The 17,963-nt window shown below is 43.4% G+C and overlaps 2 protein-coding genes across 3 annotated transcripts in view; both read right to left on the bottom strand.

Moving 5' to 3' along the window:
* The window catches only part of MAML2 (mastermind like transcriptional coactivator 2), a 350,942-nt gene extending 346,199 nt beyond the window's left edge, over positions 1 to 4,743 (bottom strand). The window contains exon 1 of the mRNA XM_084895370.1: positions 2,862 to 4,743. Within this exon, the coding sequence (XP_084751496.1) occupies positions 2,862 to 3,395 (534 nt within the window). The 5' untranslated portion in view covers positions 3,396 to 4,743. The remainder of the gene's footprint in view (positions 1 to 2,861) is intronic.
* A 3,822-nt stretch (positions 4,744 to 8,565) lies between these two features.
* The window catches only part of CCDC82 (coiled-coil domain containing 82), a 32,948-nt gene continuing 23,550 nt past the window's right edge, over positions 8,566 to 17,963 (bottom strand). For both annotated transcript variants that reach the window (XM_084895393.1, XM_084895394.1), the window contains 2 exons: positions 13,860 to 14,045; positions 8,566 to 8,794 (listed from right to left, as the gene is read on the bottom strand). In XM_084895393.1, the coding sequence (XP_084751519.1) occupies positions 8,726 to 8,794; positions 13,860 to 14,045 (255 nt within the window). In that variant the 3' untranslated portion in view covers positions 8,566 to 8,725. The remainder of the gene's footprint in view (positions 8,795 to 13,859; positions 14,046 to 17,963) is intronic.

Raw genomic sequence — 17,963 nt, 5'->3', positions numbered from 1 at the left:
AAGTTCCCCTTTCGCCATCATTCAGACACTAACTAGTATTACCGACTGTCTACAGGGCATTGTGCCAGCAGGTAGGCAGGGTACAGGGCTTTCGGCCGAGGACACAGTGCGAATCTGACTTGAGGTGATCAATATGCGCTGCCTTCCTCCAAAGGGTGTTTATGGCCACTTAGGAGATACCAATGAATGATTAAAGCGATACGTTCAACACACCCAGACGGAAATAAATCTGGTTCCGGACACCGCCGCAATACGGTGAAGAAGCCACTCTGACGCTTATTCTGCACAAGAGGCCTCTCTACATGCGCAGTGTTTTGGGAACTCGGAGGAGCAGGAGTGGAGTGAGACCTGCAGGCCCCATGGGCTCGGCGAATCACTCCCAAACGCCCAGACCCTTAGCACACAATGTTATCAGGTTAATACGGCACTTGCATCACCGATCGCTGAGTGCCATGCTGAGTAACCAAGCGCCAAATTTAGAAGCTAAAATGGAGAAGGGAATTTCCAATAACCAAAGGGGCGTGTGGAATAACCATTGTCCCTTGCAATGCCACACACGTTCAAGGAAAAACAACTATTATCTTTTGACCCCTAACTCACACGGCCCCCTCTCGTCATCACTCAGACAGGGCGGGCCCCCAGGGACGGTGTCAGGCGATGGCTGGCGGTCAGGAGAGAGAACACGGATTCCCGGGAAGACCAGGACGGGAACAGCGGCCACCTCTTTGGCTTCCGCAGCATCAAAGCCTTCAGTTGGGAAAGGCCAGACACTGCACTCTCACTTCCTCCCGCCGTGGATATTGCTAATCGCAAAGTTACAATCACCGCTGAAGTTGGTTTCATTTCGCATCCTTGCACCCCCAAGTGGAAAAAAAAAAAAAAAAAGAAGAAGAAGAAGAAAAAAAAAAGTGGGAGAAAAGCAAAAGCCAGGAGAACAAGGCCGTGGGCAGGCGTGCCGCCTCCCTCCCAGGGGCTGGGGCGCGAGGGGCACATCCAGGCTTGGCGCCCAGAACAGAGGTCAGTCTTCTCCCTGGAGCAGGGCCGGGCACCTCGGTCCCTGTCTCATCCCCAGAAACACTTACCAGGAGGCCGGGAAGCACACAAAGCCGTATTATTGGGAGCCTTGCAGACAGATTATAAATTTACTGGGGACAATCGAGGCATTTAGATACTTTTGGCTGCAGATGCTGGTGACACACACATGCATACAAACCTCATTCTTCTCACCATTGGAGTGACTCTCCCCACTCCCCACCCCCACCTCACCTCAGCATCTCTCCTTCACTAGCTCTCAGAGGGAATTCCAGGGAGAGGTGGGGACAGAGCAGGTGGCAAGGAGAGGACATTAGCCATTGAAGTTCTAGCAGAGCCCCGCAGACCGATCTTACTCAAGGATAAAGCAGCAAACACTGGGCAGGGTAGCTGCTTGCAGTTATTTTTCATCTGGAGTCGGCGCCAGGAAGTTTCAGTTCTGGGCATCCCAAGCAAAAAGCGTGTGTGTGTGTGTGTCAGGGGAGAGCACCCTCCTAGTCCCCCAGTTTCTGGAAACCATCCCTACAGGGATAAGCCCTACGGGGGAGCCACAGAGGCGCACGCTATGGCTGGTCTGTAAGGTGTCCTCTGCCTAGAGCTCCTTTGCAAACTCCGTTGGAGAAGTTCAAGGCAGTGCCTTCCTTCCTTTGGGCTTTTTGAGTACTTTTCGGCTGGCCTGGCTGTTTCCTGTTGCTGACTTTCATTAGGGCTGACTTGGGCAAACTGGAGCTGTGGTGTGGGCAGACCCAGGACGCAGGAGCCCCGCAGAGCTCCGAGATGGAGAAAGCTGGTGGGGCCTTGAGGCCTTGGGGCTGCGGGCCCGGCAGGCTGCAGGTCTGCAGGCTGTGGGGCCTTGGGGTATGGGCTGCGGGGCTGCCGGCTGCAGGATGCGGGTATGCAGGTCAGGGCTCCACCTTCTCCCCCGGGGCTGGTGGGGGAAGCTTGCACATGGCAAGCAGTCACCTGACCAGGACTGGCATGCAAAAACCAATGAGTCAAGGGATACTCCCTCTGGGACGGGGTGGATCTGTGCCTCCAAGGAAGAACTTCCCATCAGGAACCTGACCAGAACTTTCAGGTCTGATGTCCCGTCGGCACCAGCAGTGGCTTGAAGACAAGCCACTGCCCGGGATGACAGCTTGAGCTCAGCCCCTCGGTGCCTGCCCACTGTAATGAACGCCGTCGTTTGTCACTGTCCACCGGGAGTGTCTATGAAAAGAAGCTGGGGGAGGGGGCTGGAGGAGGCGGTAGAGACTCAGAGAGTAGGTCTCCTAGAAAGACTGCCTCGCTGGTCTGGGATAGTCCCCTCCACCTTTTGTTTTGTACTGAGGGGACCCTCAGGGACCTCTGGGTTGCAGACCACCACTTGGCTTCTCTGGAAGGAGCCCCCTCAAAAGGCAGCAGGGGAAACGGTCCGTTCCCCTGATCCATGTTTTCAGGCCGAAGCATGGCTGGTTGGGCCTAATCAGAGCTGACTAGCTGAAGCTGGCGCATCCCGGAGACCCTGGCTCAGCTCTTGCCCGCCTGTAGCCACCTCAGCTCCAAAGACAAGCTGAGGCCTCGCAGAGCCTCTGGAGAGCTCGGCTCCTCCCCAGGAAGGAGCACCCCGCACGTGGAGGAGCACCCGTGCGCGCTCACCAGCAGGACTTGCTGAGTAAGAGCATGAACCACACGCTAAGCACACACCCCATGGCCTGGGCGGCAGGCAGGGGACACCATGGCCCTCTGCACTGCCGTCCCCTCCGCAGCCTCAGGCCCGGGCAAGCTCTCCCCTCGCACCAGGCCACACGACCACAGCCCAGAACCACGAGAAAACCAGGTAGCCTTACCGCAATCAGGGCCGAGTTCCGCTGGTCCCCTGGGGTGGACGCTGGCGCTTGCTGCTCGCCCTCGAGGCCACCACCGCTCCCGTTATTGCCGCTGCCGCTGAGCAGGTGCTGCTGGTGGTGGTGGTGATAGTCCGGCGGGGGCGGCGGGGCCCCTGAGGCTTGGGGGGCTGCAGGAGGGGCTGCGGGGGGCGCAGCGGCCGCGGTGGCAGCAGAGGCTGCAGCGGCAGCAGCAGCGGCGGCGGCGGCCGTGGCCTTGGCGTGCTTGCCGGTCTTCCTGGCGCCCTGGCCGTGCTGCACGAGGCTCAGGAGCTGCAGGGTGCTCTCCCGCTCGCGGTCCGAGCTCTCGGCCCGGCCTCGCTCGTAGCGGCCCTCGCAGCTCAGGTGGTGCTGGCGGCACACGGCGATGCGCGCCCGCAGGCGCTCCACGATGGCGCTGTGCACCCTCGGGGCCACGGAGCCCCCTCCCAGGAGGCCCGCCCCGGGGGCCGTCCCCAGCCCTCCGGAGGGGGCTTGCGGGGGCGCTGTGTCCCCCATCTTCGTGGACGCTAGGACGGCTGCCTCCTCCGGTATGGTGGGGCGGCAGGAGGCGGCAGGAGCTGGCTATTCCTCCGGGCAAGTCTGTGCTTGACAATGCGGGCTCAGCGCTCAGGGCCACATGAAGAGAGGCCTTCCGAGGTTTGAGGAGGGAGGGGCTTTGGTTAAAAAAAAAAAAAAAAAAAAAAAAAAAAAGAGGATGAGGAGCAAGAAGAGAAGCCGGAGGCGGAGGAGGAGGAGCCGGAGAGGAACCCTGATCGGCTCGCTCTAAAGGGCCTTTGACAGCAATGCACAAGTTGGAGAGCCTCAGTGGGGTTCCCCGGCCCCAAGAGCCACTCAGTACCTGGCCACCCCACAGCCTGGGGTTCGAGCAAGAGGACCCAGGGGGGTGCCGAGGCAGCCAGAGGCAGCGAAGGGGGCTGAGAGAGGGATGATCAGGGAGCCGCCCCCCCCCCCTCACCTAGTAGTTTCCCCACATTCCTAGTGGGGATGCTCCTGCAGAGACACGCGTTCCCACCAGCGTCTGGGGGACCCGCAGCAGCCTTCACTTTTCCTTGGGTTAAAAAAAAAAATGCCTTTTCAGGAGGTTTCCGAAGTCACTGTTCCCACCGTACAGCAATCAGGAGAGGCTGTCTTGTCGGCTCTTCATTCCTCCTGCCTCCCTTCCCCTGGCTCCGGGGTGTTCTCCTCTTTGGGGGGGCAGTGGGGTGTCTTCTCCCCACGGGCTCACGGTGCCAGTGGCTGGGCTGTGGGACCACGCTGCCCTCTCTCCTCGGCGGATCCAGCCCCCGGCGCCGTCCTCATGCCTCTAAGGGTCGCTCGCCTCCCGGGAAAGCAGCCCGGAGTCGCTGGCCCCGGAGACCCCCCTGTCCATGCCCGCCCTGTCCCCGCTTTAGGCTTCCGCTCCTCACCCCGGCTGGCTCTCCGGAGAGACAAACTCCTGCCCTCGGAGGGATTTGCAAACGGCGGTCCCACTCACAAACTTCCAGCGAACTGCACCGAGCCGCCGGCGCCGGCCGCGCTCCCGTCCACTCGGGCGCATTCCATCCCGGCCGGGGGTCCGGGGGTCTGGGAGGGTCCGGGGTCCGGGCTCGCAATAAGCAGTGCGGTCCTCTCGTTCTCTTGTATGGATCTCCGCTTGATAGGTGGAAAGAAGAAGAAGAAGAAAAAAAAAAAAAAAAGGAAAAAAAAAGTAGCTTGTATTTTCCTTTCTCTTCCCCGTCTGTGGTTGGCCCGCTGGGCTTACACGGGCTCCCCTGGCCCCGGAGTCACGGCGACACACAGGCGTTCATTGTGCTCCGATAGCAGAGGGAGAGAAAGAGAGTGAGACAGAAAGGCAGAGGGAGAGAGAGCCAGCAAGCTGCAGATGGGGGGGGAGCGGGGGGGGGCGGCGGCGGAGGGGCGGGCGGCAGAGCGAATCCGGGGCTCCCTGGCGGAAGGCTGGTGCCACTGCACGAGTGAGTCATTGCCGCCGCCGGGCTCCGGGGAAAGGGGGACGCAGAGGGCCTCCCAGTGGCCGCAGAGGTAAATCCCAGGCCTGAGAGGCTCAGCTCAGCCCAGCTCGGCTCAGCTCGGCTCAGCAGGGGCAGAGGGGTAAGGCCCGGGAAATTCCCCAACCTCCACACAACTACTTCATCAGCTGTAAACGTTTAAGAAATCCCCGACCAGGGCCAGGGAATGTAGTTTCCTACCTGATGCGCCGCCACCCCCGCCCCCCGAGGATATCATTTTCAGTTTTTCAATATGTTGTCAATGACACCCTTGAGCACCCAGCGAGAGCTGGGCGAACGTTAAGGAAACATGCGCTTAGGAACCAAGCGGTGTGACTGCCTGCGTGCCTGGGGGTGGGGAGAGAGGGTGGAGAGGAGAGCAAATCACACCCAGGGCGCCCACAGGCAGGCAGGTGGCTTGCCTACCTTCCTGTGTGCCTCTGGACCCGAGTGGATCACAAGCAAATCAGTAGACCAACAGAATATTTTATGATGAAATTAGCAATACTCGTTCTGGAAAAAGGAGAGAAAAAAAAAGTTTCTTTGAAAATACAAGCGTGTCAAATACAACCAGGCATGGCTATCTGGTTTACATAGGCCAGGAGAAAAATCAATGAGTAGGAGGAAAAGAAATGTGCTGAAGGGGCTAGCGACTTCAGACTGCTTTCCTGTGAGGCTAGGATTGAGGACTGTGCCGGTGACTGGATTAGCCAAAAGGCAAGCGTGGTCCGAAAGTCCAAGGACTGTAGTGGCAGGCGAGCTTCAAGAAGTTTAAGAACACAAGCCAAACAGCTCTCTCACACAGACTAGTGTGCCCTCATCTTCAGGCGATCCTTCCTTGAAGATCCCAAGCTATACATTGAATTCGGCTTGCCATTACTAGCTATGGAGGATAAATTAAAGTGAACACAAAATTGGGATGGTGGGGACCATAATTACTCTGTGTCATTGGAAATCATTGAAGTCTCAAGCAATGGTGCTTTATTTACATCAACTCTGGTATCACAGTAAATGTCCTGCTTCAAACCGAGGTGTGAATAGAAGTGAGTGGGTAAAATCAACATTTAAAATCGACAATTTATTTGCAAGTTAGTTCCAGATAAGCTGGCCTACGTTAGTCCATTTTATTTCCACAAATCTGGGAATGTTTGGAATTGAGGACAAGTACACTCTGATGGAATATGAATTTTATACTTTTTCCTGGAACATACTTCTCTCTGCCCTTCACAGGCTAAGTTCCTCACTGCTCTGCAGAGAAAGGCAGGACTCCATCTTGGTTGGTATGCACATTTGAATGGAGCACTCTCTCAGGAGGTCTTGATAAAAAGTGAAGGAGTTTTGATCATTTTATGTTTGATTTTTTGAAAGTGGCATTCATTAGACATTCTCTCCGCTGGTACTATAGGTGCTTTGTATTCCACAATTATACTTGATAAATGAGAAAGCATGTAATATTTAACACTTATTGTTCATTCTGGCATGCAGTAGCATGGGTTTTGATTAATAACACAAATCCTTGGTCAAGTCCACTATTCCTAAATGATGTCAACTTTGATTTCCATGCCACACAGGGACATCTTAAAAACTTCTCGAGCAAGAGTTTAACCCATTTTCATTCTCTATTCCAGTGGTGTAGAACATTCAGTAGGGTGTCTTTTGCACACTTTTACTCTTTATAACCATTTAATTTCCAGCTGACATCATTATCATCCACATTACTATTTATTTACAGTCACTGTTTCAGGCACAGGGCTTGGCATATATCTCCCTTAATTTACAAACAATCCAGAAAGATAGGTATTATCAACCCCATTTATAAATGAGGGAACCGAGGCTCATCAGAATTAAATGACTTGTTCCAGTACATATAACTGGGGGGGAAAAAAGACTAGGACTTGAACTCAAGACTGGTTTCAGCTTATGCTTTCTTAACCACTGGGTTTACTGCTTCAATATCAGGTGTGAAAAGAGTTACAGGGAAGCCAGACTATCCCCAAAATAGCTCAAGGGCTGCAATTACATCTCAATCAACATGCTGGAGTCTAAGCAAGTCCTATAATACGGCCAAGAAATGAGTAGTGAATAGAACTACTCATCCGAATATGAGAGCAGACAAAATTGGTCAATTGTATCCAATTCCCCATAAAATCAATAATTTTTCCCTTTTTATGGTGCTTTCCCCTCTTATAACCCTAAAGCTTCGGAATAACCTTATACATTCTTTCAAGCATTACTTCCCGTTTACTTGTGCGTTCTCTTTCTCATCATCTCCACTATCCATAGCTACCTAACACTGAAGCATCTAACACTACTGTAATAAATGCCCAAATCTGAAAAGTTCACAGACATGTGAAATTTTTAATTTTACAAACTATTTCTTTTTAGTGTTATATTGAAGAATGATATCAATGATGATGATAAAAAATAATATAGTATGTCATAATACCTGTAAAAGTTAATTCTATTTTTCAACATTTCTGGTTTTTTAGACATTCTTGCTTTTGGCTCCCCAATCTATACTAATTCTCACTTCCTAACAGCATTACTGCTTTGCCATGTTGGCTGTATCGTACACTAAAAGCCTCTTGTATTCTCTCTCCAAACACCCACCGAAGTAACTTGCTCATTTGCAATGACTTCACACATCAGCAATAAGGTCTGGATTCCTCATAGGAGGCATCAGAATCGGCATTTTCACCACTTTGTGAGCATTTGCTATCCGCTTTGTTTGCAATAACAGGAATAATTTCAAAAAATTAGTTGCAGAAAATATCAAGTAGTCTTGATGAAAGGACTCAACAACGTGTAGCATTTTATGTATACTGAAGTCCATGAGATGAACCACATAATGAAGCCAGGTTCAACCAACATTTGAAGTAAGAAACAAGTATCTAGAATTTCAGTAAAATAGAACCTGCTGGAACATCACTTTTAGGAATTAAAGATACAGAGAGACAGTCCATTTGTTCACTCTAAAATCATTTCACTTTTATTAAATTATGGAAACATTTAGATGTGCAAAGCAATGCAGATGCCAAAGTATATTTTTAAAATATTTTTGGCTGAATAATCTCTCTGAGATCTTCTGATCCTAACATAAATACTTATATTATAAAATTATGGATACAAAGCAATAAAATACATCTTAATCATTAACACATAAGCAAAATTGAACAGAAAAAAAGAAAACATTGTGAATCATGAAAATACATATTATAAAATGATTCCTGAATGTGAGGATTAAAACTCTGAAGGCCTAAAATTTATTTCTAAGGGAAACTTTAGAAAAATAAAAAAATTACTATAGTCTGATTCTGAGGCAAGGGCATTAAACTGAATGAAACACTGAGGTTTATCCCATAGTCAACTGATTTACATGATAGTAGTAAAAAATACATTAGTCAAAATAGAATAACAAACACATCTGGCAGGGATTCAGCAATACATACATGTTAATGTTGGTCAGAATACATACATGTAGATATTAGCAATACATACATGTTGATGTTAGTCTAAGTAAATTTTAAAAATACAGTATTTTTCTATTGACAGGACTTGAATATTTATTTCTTGATTGATAATCATCTATTATAAAGATATTGTTATTAACTTCAAATACATTTAAAAATAATTAGGCTTATGTTTTCTATGGATAGCAGATAAAATTTATTGGACTGCAGAATAATACTTCATGGAAATTAAGATGAACATGTTTTAAACAAGATATTTTGCCATGAAGAAATACAGAAAATATATAAATATGTCACATGATACAGAGAAACAATATCCATGATCTTCACATCTACAGGAATTTATAAAATCTTCTCTGAAGGAAAGGTGTTACAATGCAAACTTCTCTTCTTGAAAGTAATCCGCATCACTGAGATATTTTTGAAGTAGACCATATTTCTGTGTATACAATAAAAAAAAACTAGTTATTTTACTTAAAGGAATGGAAGTAAGCTACGCCTTTTCAATCTACAGACAGGAACAAGGACAATTTCATTTCATGGTAATCATGAATAAAAATACTTTAATATAAAAAGGGACTCAAATTTAAATTGTTAATTCCTAATCACATAAAGCATTATTAATTCCATAACTTTCTTGTAAACTATGTACTTTTAATATATTTATTGTAGAAGTGTAACAACTTCAATAATTTATTTAAAAATTTGTTGAATGAATAACATATATCAAACACTCTGCTAATGACTAACTGGATACAAAAAAATTTGCTATTCCTACCCCTAATGAGAACAGAGTTCAGTAGTAATAGTCCAATGACAGCCAATAACAAATGCCATAAAGCAGACAGACACTGTTTTGAGGCTTCAGAACGGGGAGCATGGTTAGCTGAGGTGACCAGAAAAGAATGGCATCCAAGCTGTCCTGGGAAAAACCATTTGGTAGCAAAGGTTTGGTGGGGAGAGCTCTGTAGGAGACAACAGTCCATACAACAGTGGGTTTTTTAGAGAAGTCGAGAGAGAGAAGACTGATCCAAAGAGCCTGAAGTCAGGGAATACAAAGTATAAAATGCCAGCTAGGTTAAGGAGTTTAGCACTAACATGACAGGCAATGGAAAGTTATTAAAGGTGTTAAAGGCAGAAGATTGACATGATCCAAGGTGTGTTTTTTTTAAAAAAGTAAAATCCATTATAGAAGAATTTGGCAAGTAGTTAGGAGTCTACTGCAATAATTTATATAACAAGGACCCAAATCTCAGTGACAGCAATGAAGACGGAGAGTAAAGGTAACGGTAGAATGAGAGAGAGAGAGGAGTCAGGATGATTTGGAGACTTTAAGGTGATAAGAGTTTCCAGTGCTTACCTCAGTTGGGAGATTAACTGACTAATGGTTTCTTAATTCTTCTTATGAACTCTGATTCTTCTCCCAGTGAGATGATGACCCTGATTTTTGTGGTAAATGGAAGGTTCCAGACAGGGGCATGGAACCTTCCCCCTACCCACAAAGATCTCTGACTCAAAAAGAACAGAAGAAATAACCTACTGACTACTTAGGGATTCTCTTCAGCTCTTACCCAGACAGGTTCCATTAGATATAAGTAAAGTTCTCTAGGACAGTGGTCAGCAAACCGCAGCTCTCGAGCTACATGCGGCTCATGAGCCGCGGTTTGCCGACCTATTGACTACTGAGTTTGCTGACCACTGCTCTAGGATTAGAAGCCTATACTTTAAATATTTGACTGTTTTTATGCCTTTCACATTATCATTGTATTCTTTTTTCTTATTTATTAAATTTATTTTGGAAAATTACAGTCTATCTGAGCTCTACTAAGGAAGGAAAACCTCCCCTTGCTTTTATTACCAATAATAGGTAACATTAATAGACTACTTACTAATTCCTAGGTCCTATATTAAATGCTTACCATGTGTTACCTATTTAATCTTCATAATCAAAACCCTAATTATTATTATTTAGTTCCTATTTTACTAAAGATAAAACTTAGGCTTTCAGAAGTGAAGATACTTGCCCCCCATATTCAACTGCTAGAAAATATTTAAATCCATGCTTTTAACCATTATAGTATGCTATTTTTGAGATTTAAAGGGAGGGAACAGGGTGCAGCTTCAGTGTGAGAAATGAAAAAAGGGACAGTGAAACTCAAAGAGAAGGCAGCATTGCCTGGCCATTCATTCTCTCTACTATTATTTTTACTAAAAATTTGGAGTTTGAGTCTTATTATGTAAAGCCCTTACAGTGCCAGATGGACCTACTGAGGAAAACTGATGGAATTGTGGGAATAACAGCATGAGAAAGAGCTCAGAACACAAAAGGAAGTCTGGTGTCATCTAAGTAGCAGCAGTTTGACCTGAAAAAAATAAATGGGGGACCTAGGGCAGCATTTACTTCTAAGTAGGGGCCCTCACTTTTTAATTTGCTAAGAATCACCTAATGTGTTAACCACTGGGTTTAACATCCCCAAAGGATTCACATTTAATAAGTCTGCAGTGACGCAAGGGACTACAGAGTTTTCACCAACTTCTAGGTGATTCTGAGAGGCACTTTAGGGCCATGTTTTGAGAAGCATCAGTTTAAGGAGTGGAAGACAAAAAATCTTTTAAAGTTGAAAAGAGATAAAGAAAGAACAAGTAAGAAGTTTTGGGAAGGGGCAGGATAGCCAATCATAATTTAAAAATTTTATCTCTGTAACAATATTTTTGTAATACGTTTGAAATTTATTTAAAATACATCTGTAAATGGAAACTTGATACTTGTATTGATGTATTTTCTTTACTTTCTGGTGTTCATGTGGTCACCACCCCATCCCAACTATATTCAACTTCCCTGGAAACCCCATCATCATATGCACTTTCTTCTTAACAACAACAACAAAAATTTTGTTAGAATTTTGCCAAAGGCATATAGTAGTATGTTCTTCCACTCAAATTTAGAATGAGACATATATTTCCATTATATTTATTATATATTTTGGTTTTATTATAAATTTATCATTTGTTCTTTTTAAAATATATATACTTTTATTGATTTCAGAGAGAAAGGGAAAGAGAGAAACATCAATAATGAGAATCATAGATTGACTGCGTCCTGCATGCCCCATACCGGGGATCAAGCCAGCAACCAGGCATGTGCCCTAATTGGGAATCAAACCATGACCTCCTGGTTTATAGATCAACGCTCAACCATTGAGCCATGCCAACTGGGCAATTTATTTTATTTTATTTTATTTTTGCACTCAAGTTGCTCTTAATCTTTAATGTAATTAGGTTATAAGTAGATCTTCCTAGTTCAACTGTTAAGAGGAAAAACAAGAAGAATAAAGTCCTCTCTCCCATCCTCTCTGTAAAAAATCAATAAAATATATTTTAAAAAAAAAAAAGAAGAATAAAGTCAGTCTAGGTGGCATGTTTTGAGGAAAAAATGCTGAGATATCCTGAGATGATGAAAGAGCAAAGGGGGGTGGGTAACAGGAACAAACCGTTTGTGTCAGGTAAAAGGGGTTGACATAATACTTGGGAGGCAAGAGCATAGAGAGCCACAAATATATAACCATTCAAGTAGCACAGAGCCATGGCACTGGGACTGTAGCCAAAGGAGGAGGCGTCATCACTCGAACCACACACGGACACTGAGGAGTGGGCGGAGTGATGCTGAGAATGTCAGAGCGCCGTGTCCATTTGAATTTTAAGCCCTAAAAGCTGCACATGGTTTTATGTTGGTTACGAACTTTAGTTTCCAGAAGAAATCTTTTGAGATAGGGTATGGACAAATATTTTTAAAGTAGGAGGGAATCTCAACAATAAAATGAGCCTCTTTAACATTTTATGTGAAGAAAAAAAAATGTGCAAGTTGTTCTAAATGTGTATGATTTTGAAATACCATCAATGCGCAACACTAAGTATTATTCTTTAAGCAGTATATGGCACTTAGCTTTCTTTTTCTAAGAATATTGTTTTTTCTTATTCCAGGTCCCTTCTGTTGTTACATACATACCCTGGTAAGCTTTCTCCAAGGTATTTAATCTTAAAATAGTTTTAGTTTTTTCTGCAAAAATTTTATTGTTCTTCTCAAATACATAATTATATTATATATAATACAGGCACAGTGATTTTTTTTGACACCTAGAACACAATTCTTTTAAAATGTGCTGTCCCAATAGATCTCTCAACTCCACTAAAGGGCTGGCACACTTAAGAATTTAATGTCATCTAGGAAAATGAAGACAGGACGTACTGGATAAGAGATGGCTCCTCCCTACGGCAAATTGGAAAGCACAGAAGACAGGGAGGAAAGCAATGGGAGTGAGAGAAGCAGAAGCAAAATAAGAGATAAAAAGCTGGAGAGAGTCACATGAGAGAAATGAGACTTAAGTGTCCAGATGTGGGGAGTGGGCAAAGAGATCCCTGGGCAGTGGTTTGTAGTGGAAGGATATTGTCAAAAAGGAAACCAATTTTGATGTCATTCTCCAGACCCGGAGACTGCTGAGCATCACAAGTCCTAAAAAGTTCCTGTTTTCTTGTTCTCTTTTTCTTTCCTTTTGCTCGTAAGTTTGTTCTCTGAGCTCTCTTCTTTTTCCTTTTCCTCTTTCACAAATTCCCCTAGCATAGAAATAACTCAGGCAATGGATCTCAAGTCATGCCCTATTGTTGTTGTTTTTTTAGATTAAATATACTGTTGATCTGAGGTGCCTGAAAACCTCCTATGTGTTCTCTCTTCCACATTCATGTGACTAGACCTGTCTTAAAAGGTTTCAATCCCAGGAGCATCCTTTGCATGTACCACAAACAAGTCTAGAAGTTCTGGGAGCAGACCAGAGCTTAGAGCTGCCAGCAGACCTCCAGGAATCCAGTGCACTCTTCAGGACCTCCGCTCGATCCCTGGTACCAAATTTCGTGACCAACAGGATATGGGGAGAGCAAAATCACTGCCCTGGCTTAAAAGCTCTGCATTCCCCTCAGTCTTCAGGGGCAGTGTTCACTGCTCAGTCCCATGTCCTCAAGAAGAGGATGTGGGTGGCAGTAGACCTGGCAGCCAGGATTTCCCCAGATTCACACCGGGGGCTTCTTCACTCTCAGGTCACAAGAACTGTTTATTCTAAAGAATAGGAAGCAGACAAGCAGAGGTGAGTCCTGTACTTTGGCAAAGAAAACAAGGGGACTTTATATGCATATGTGTATATACATACATACACACGTCAGCAATGACACATCTATAAAAGTGAAAGGACAGGAAGCCTCCATGGAGGGGTAGTGTTATTGCTAATTAAAAGTTACCCGACGAGCTAAAAGACTGCCTTAGAGTATCACCTATCTGGGGTAGGACAATGATAAGCATGATAGGATTGGGTGAAAAAAAGAGAAAATGCAAACATGGGGAGAGAAGGAGAGATTCCTTTTAAATTTCGCTGCTTTCTAATCATTGACATCCTTTAGCTACTCATACTTAGGTCCAGAGTCTACTGAATGGGAGGGTTATCTCATATCCACCTTACCTCCTTAATCCAGCCATTTTCTTTTAACTGATTGAAAATTCTTTCCACTGTTTCTTTAACTTGTTCATTCTCAACTTCTTCCGTATTTACCATGGAGCAACATTCTTGATACAGTTTGAATTTAAAATGTTTCAGATTATGATAAACTCTGGTTCGGTTTGCACAAATTCTGCCAATAAAAAATTCCTAAATCAAAAAATAAACATAATTTGGCATGTGATGTGAATAACATAGCAATGAATATAGACTTTCTGCCTTTCAGATTTTTAATAGTAGAATCTAATGCAATATTTATTTTTTAAATGAGTATACAATGGTTCTTTTACCTTCTCTTTCTTATATAACCCAGTTAACAAAAACTGAGCACTTACTATGTTCCAAGTATTGGGCTGAGCACTGGAGATACATAAGTGAAAGATGCCCTACCTGTATTAAGAGAGCTTATAGGAGAGTTTGGGAGTAAATCAAATGATTACAAAACAATTTGTCAAATACTAAGCACACGATTCTATAAAGATACAAAGGTGGGACAGTTAACTCAATCTGGAGGAGAAAAGGGTCCTCAAGAAGGTGAAGCTTAAACTAAGTCTTCAAAAAAAAAAAGAGAGTTTGGGAAGGAGGAGAAAAATGTCTTGTAATATAGATGATAGGAACACCTATCAAGAAAAGCATGCAGGCTGCTGTACGTACACGGGTACTGAGTTTAAAATGCCTGGATTACAATAATTTCCTAACTTATAAGCAACATGTAAAACTAAAACAAACTCTCATACTAGTACTAAGTACTGGCAGTTTTTACTTAATACTTTCTTCTGAAAATTTTTTGTAGAGTAGAAAATAACTGTTTAGTCATATCCATGTCCTTAATTAATGAGTCTGATCTGATTATAATATTAATATTTTGTCGTTAGCAAACTGCCTTAGAACATCACTATTTGCTACTCATAATTAGGTCCAGAATTTTAAACTGCAAGGATTTTAATTTTTATGTTTATATGGACTTCTAGGATTTTATGATTAATAATACTCATCTTATGAAATCAATCTCAACAAAAACATTTCCCTTTCAGAATACTCTGAATATATACTTTGTTATCCACACCTATTGCTAAAATGGGAAAAGTGTCACTGCACTGAGCTAATGAAATATAATTGTACCCACATTGTTTTACTCACTGTAAGAAATGAAACAGAAAGGGCTCCGGGCATTCTAACATGATTAACCTTATTTCATGGAGTAACCTTGCTAACTTATGTATTTGACTCTGTGCATAAATTCACTAAAGGGCTTTGAAGGGTTCAGTACAAGTGATATAGTAACAACACTGATCTATGTAACTTGTATTCTATTGGACAAAGAATTGCACCCTTTTTCTGAAGCCACATTGCAAGGGTTCACACTGGTGATAAGTTCAGTAAATAATCTGAGAGTATAGTGGCAAAAATAATTAAAAGTTAAATATGATAATTGGCAACTGTCAGATTTGATGCGTCACAATGTGTAGATGGTATTTGGGACAGCTTACAAGCTTTCTTAATGTTCAGATTTCTGTTCATGTTCTGTGTAACCTTTCTGTTTTTCAGATCACTAGAAATACTGTAATCAGGTGTTGTACATTTGCTTGCTTACTCTAAGTATCTTTCACCTTTCAACATTATCATTAAATCAGTCACATCAATTATAAAAAATTTACTTGACAATTCCTCCCATTTTGAGTGAAAAAATACCACCATAGTTGCAGTGGCCACTCTGGGTACACTGTGTCTCTCCATTTCTACCATCAAAGTTGATCTTGTTGGGGAAGCCTCTTATTGATGTTTGGGATAAAATACATTAGGAGAATAATGGCATTTTCATTTCCACCGCACTGTATTCTACAGAGGAATTTATTTGTACAGAATTTTTAAATCTGGACAAGAGAGAAGGAAATCTTTTAAAAATCCTAATTTAAATTCCTCCTCCCCCCCCCCCCGTATGTTAACAAAAGTGTCCACTGAAAACATTACACATTATAGTTTACTTCTTCCCATTTCTAATTCCTATCTTCCTAGCATCTACTTACACTTATGTAGGTCAATAAACCCAAAATTACCTTTAGAATATTCCTACACTATTTTTCCCCTAAAATGTGATCACATTTTATAAGGAAGAGCTAAGCCACTGCTAGTAAGGCTTCACAGAAAACAGTGAGGAACAGCTGTAGTACTACTTAATCTTAGTGCACTTTCACCTTGTTATACCGTATGAAGTAATGTATACAGTACAACACAGTGTCCACTGTAGGATCCCGCTTATATAATGTATAAAACAAGTAAAACTAATCTATGTTGTTAGAATAGTGTCCTTAAATGTCGAGAAATGTATTCAGACACTACTTTCAATGATCTAATTGCGTTTCTGGACATTAAGGACAGAATTCCAACAAGATAGACAGTACTAAAACCTACCAGAGACAGAAAAATGAGTACTGTTGTGATTGTTGTCAGAGCAGATAGGCAAAACTACATAAATGATTATATGCAGGCTAGCCTGGTCTATAAACTGATAAATCTGAGGAAGACTGAGTCTAAGGCAGTGGTTCTCAACTTTTCTAATGCCTCCACCCTTTAATACAGTTCCTCATGTTGTGGTGAACCCTAACCATAAAATCATTATTATTTTTAAAAATATATTTTTATTGATTTTTTTAGAGAGAGGAAGAGAGAGGGACAGAGAGTTAGAAACATCGATGAGAGAGAATCATCAACCAGCTGCCTTTTGTACACCCCCTACGGGGGATGTGCCCACAACCAAGGTACATGCCCTTGACCGGAATCGAACCCGGGACCTTTCAGTCCATGGGCCAACGCTCTATCCACTGAACCAAACTGGTTTTGGCAACCATAAAATTATTTTCGTTGCTACTCCATAACTGTAATGTTGCTACTGTTATGAATCATAATATAAATATCTGTGTTTTCCTATGGTCTTAGGCTCTACAGCAGGGGTCCTCAAAGTTTTTAAAGTGGGGGCCAGATCACGGTCCCTCAGAGAGCTGGAGGGCCGGACTATATGAACTACTAATTCCTACTGTAACACCTTGGCTGCGCTCACTGCCCAAAAAACCTGGCGGGCCGGATCAGACTCCCCTTGGGGCTGCATGTGGCCCGCGGGCCGTAGTTTGAAGACCCCTGCTCTACAGCAACGGTTCTCGACCTGTGGGTCATGAGCAGGGTCTCCTAAGACTATCGGAAAACACAAATATTATATAGGTATATAGGTATACAGGTATAACTCTTTAACGCTGGCTATATATTGTTATCTAGTATCTAAAATACATCATTTCTTTGTCTAGGAATCTTCCCATTAAATTGCTAGTTTCAATGCAGCACTTTGCCACTTGACTCAAAAGTACTTTGCTACTGGAGAGCTGCTGACTGGCGTCTTTAGGTAGTTTTAATTGTATGCCTTCAAATAGAGAATCATTTTCCAATATATTTAACTTTTCCATTTTTCCATTATGAAGCTGGTGTGTTAATGTTCTTTGCTTTTATTTCATGAAATCTCTTATTTTTTAGGCATTTGAGTCAACTATTTTATAGAGTCCTTATTCAACGTCACAAGATATCAGAATCCAGAAATGGTTGTCTAATTCAGACCCCCCTTCAAGATTAGCTGTAGACAGCAAATACAGGGACTATTCAGCAATAGTTTTATTTATACAACAGAAATTGAACCTCAAAATACTAAATCACTTTTATTCAGAGTCTAGATATATTATCTCATAAAGTCACAAATCAGTTTTAAAGGATGGGGAAATTTACATCTGACTATGTTTTTATAGTTACTTGCCAAATAAAAGATTAAATTCTGAATTCATTATCTTTATACACACTTTCTAAGTGATTCTTGCCACTAAGATTGTTCAGAGGGAGCTGGTCAATTATTGCCCAGTAATACTGAGGAATCATATTACCCAATCTAGCAGAATTCAGATAAATAGTATCTTTGTATCTTAATAATTTACTGGCAGTAGTTAGAGTCGATTTTGGATCTCTAGCCCCAAAAACACATACACCTTTCACAGATATACAGACTCACAAGAGCAGTGGTCGGCAAACTGC

The sequence above is a fragment of the Pipistrellus hanaki genome (assembly GCF_964339955.1).
Source record: "Pipistrellus hanaki genome assembly, chromosome: 9".
In the NCBI taxonomy this organism is placed as follows: Eukaryota; Metazoa; Chordata; class Mammalia; order Chiroptera; family Vespertilionidae; genus Pipistrellus; species Pipistrellus hanaki.
Note: the sequence above shows the minus strand (reverse complement) of the source record. Positions and strands in the feature narration are given on the sequence as shown.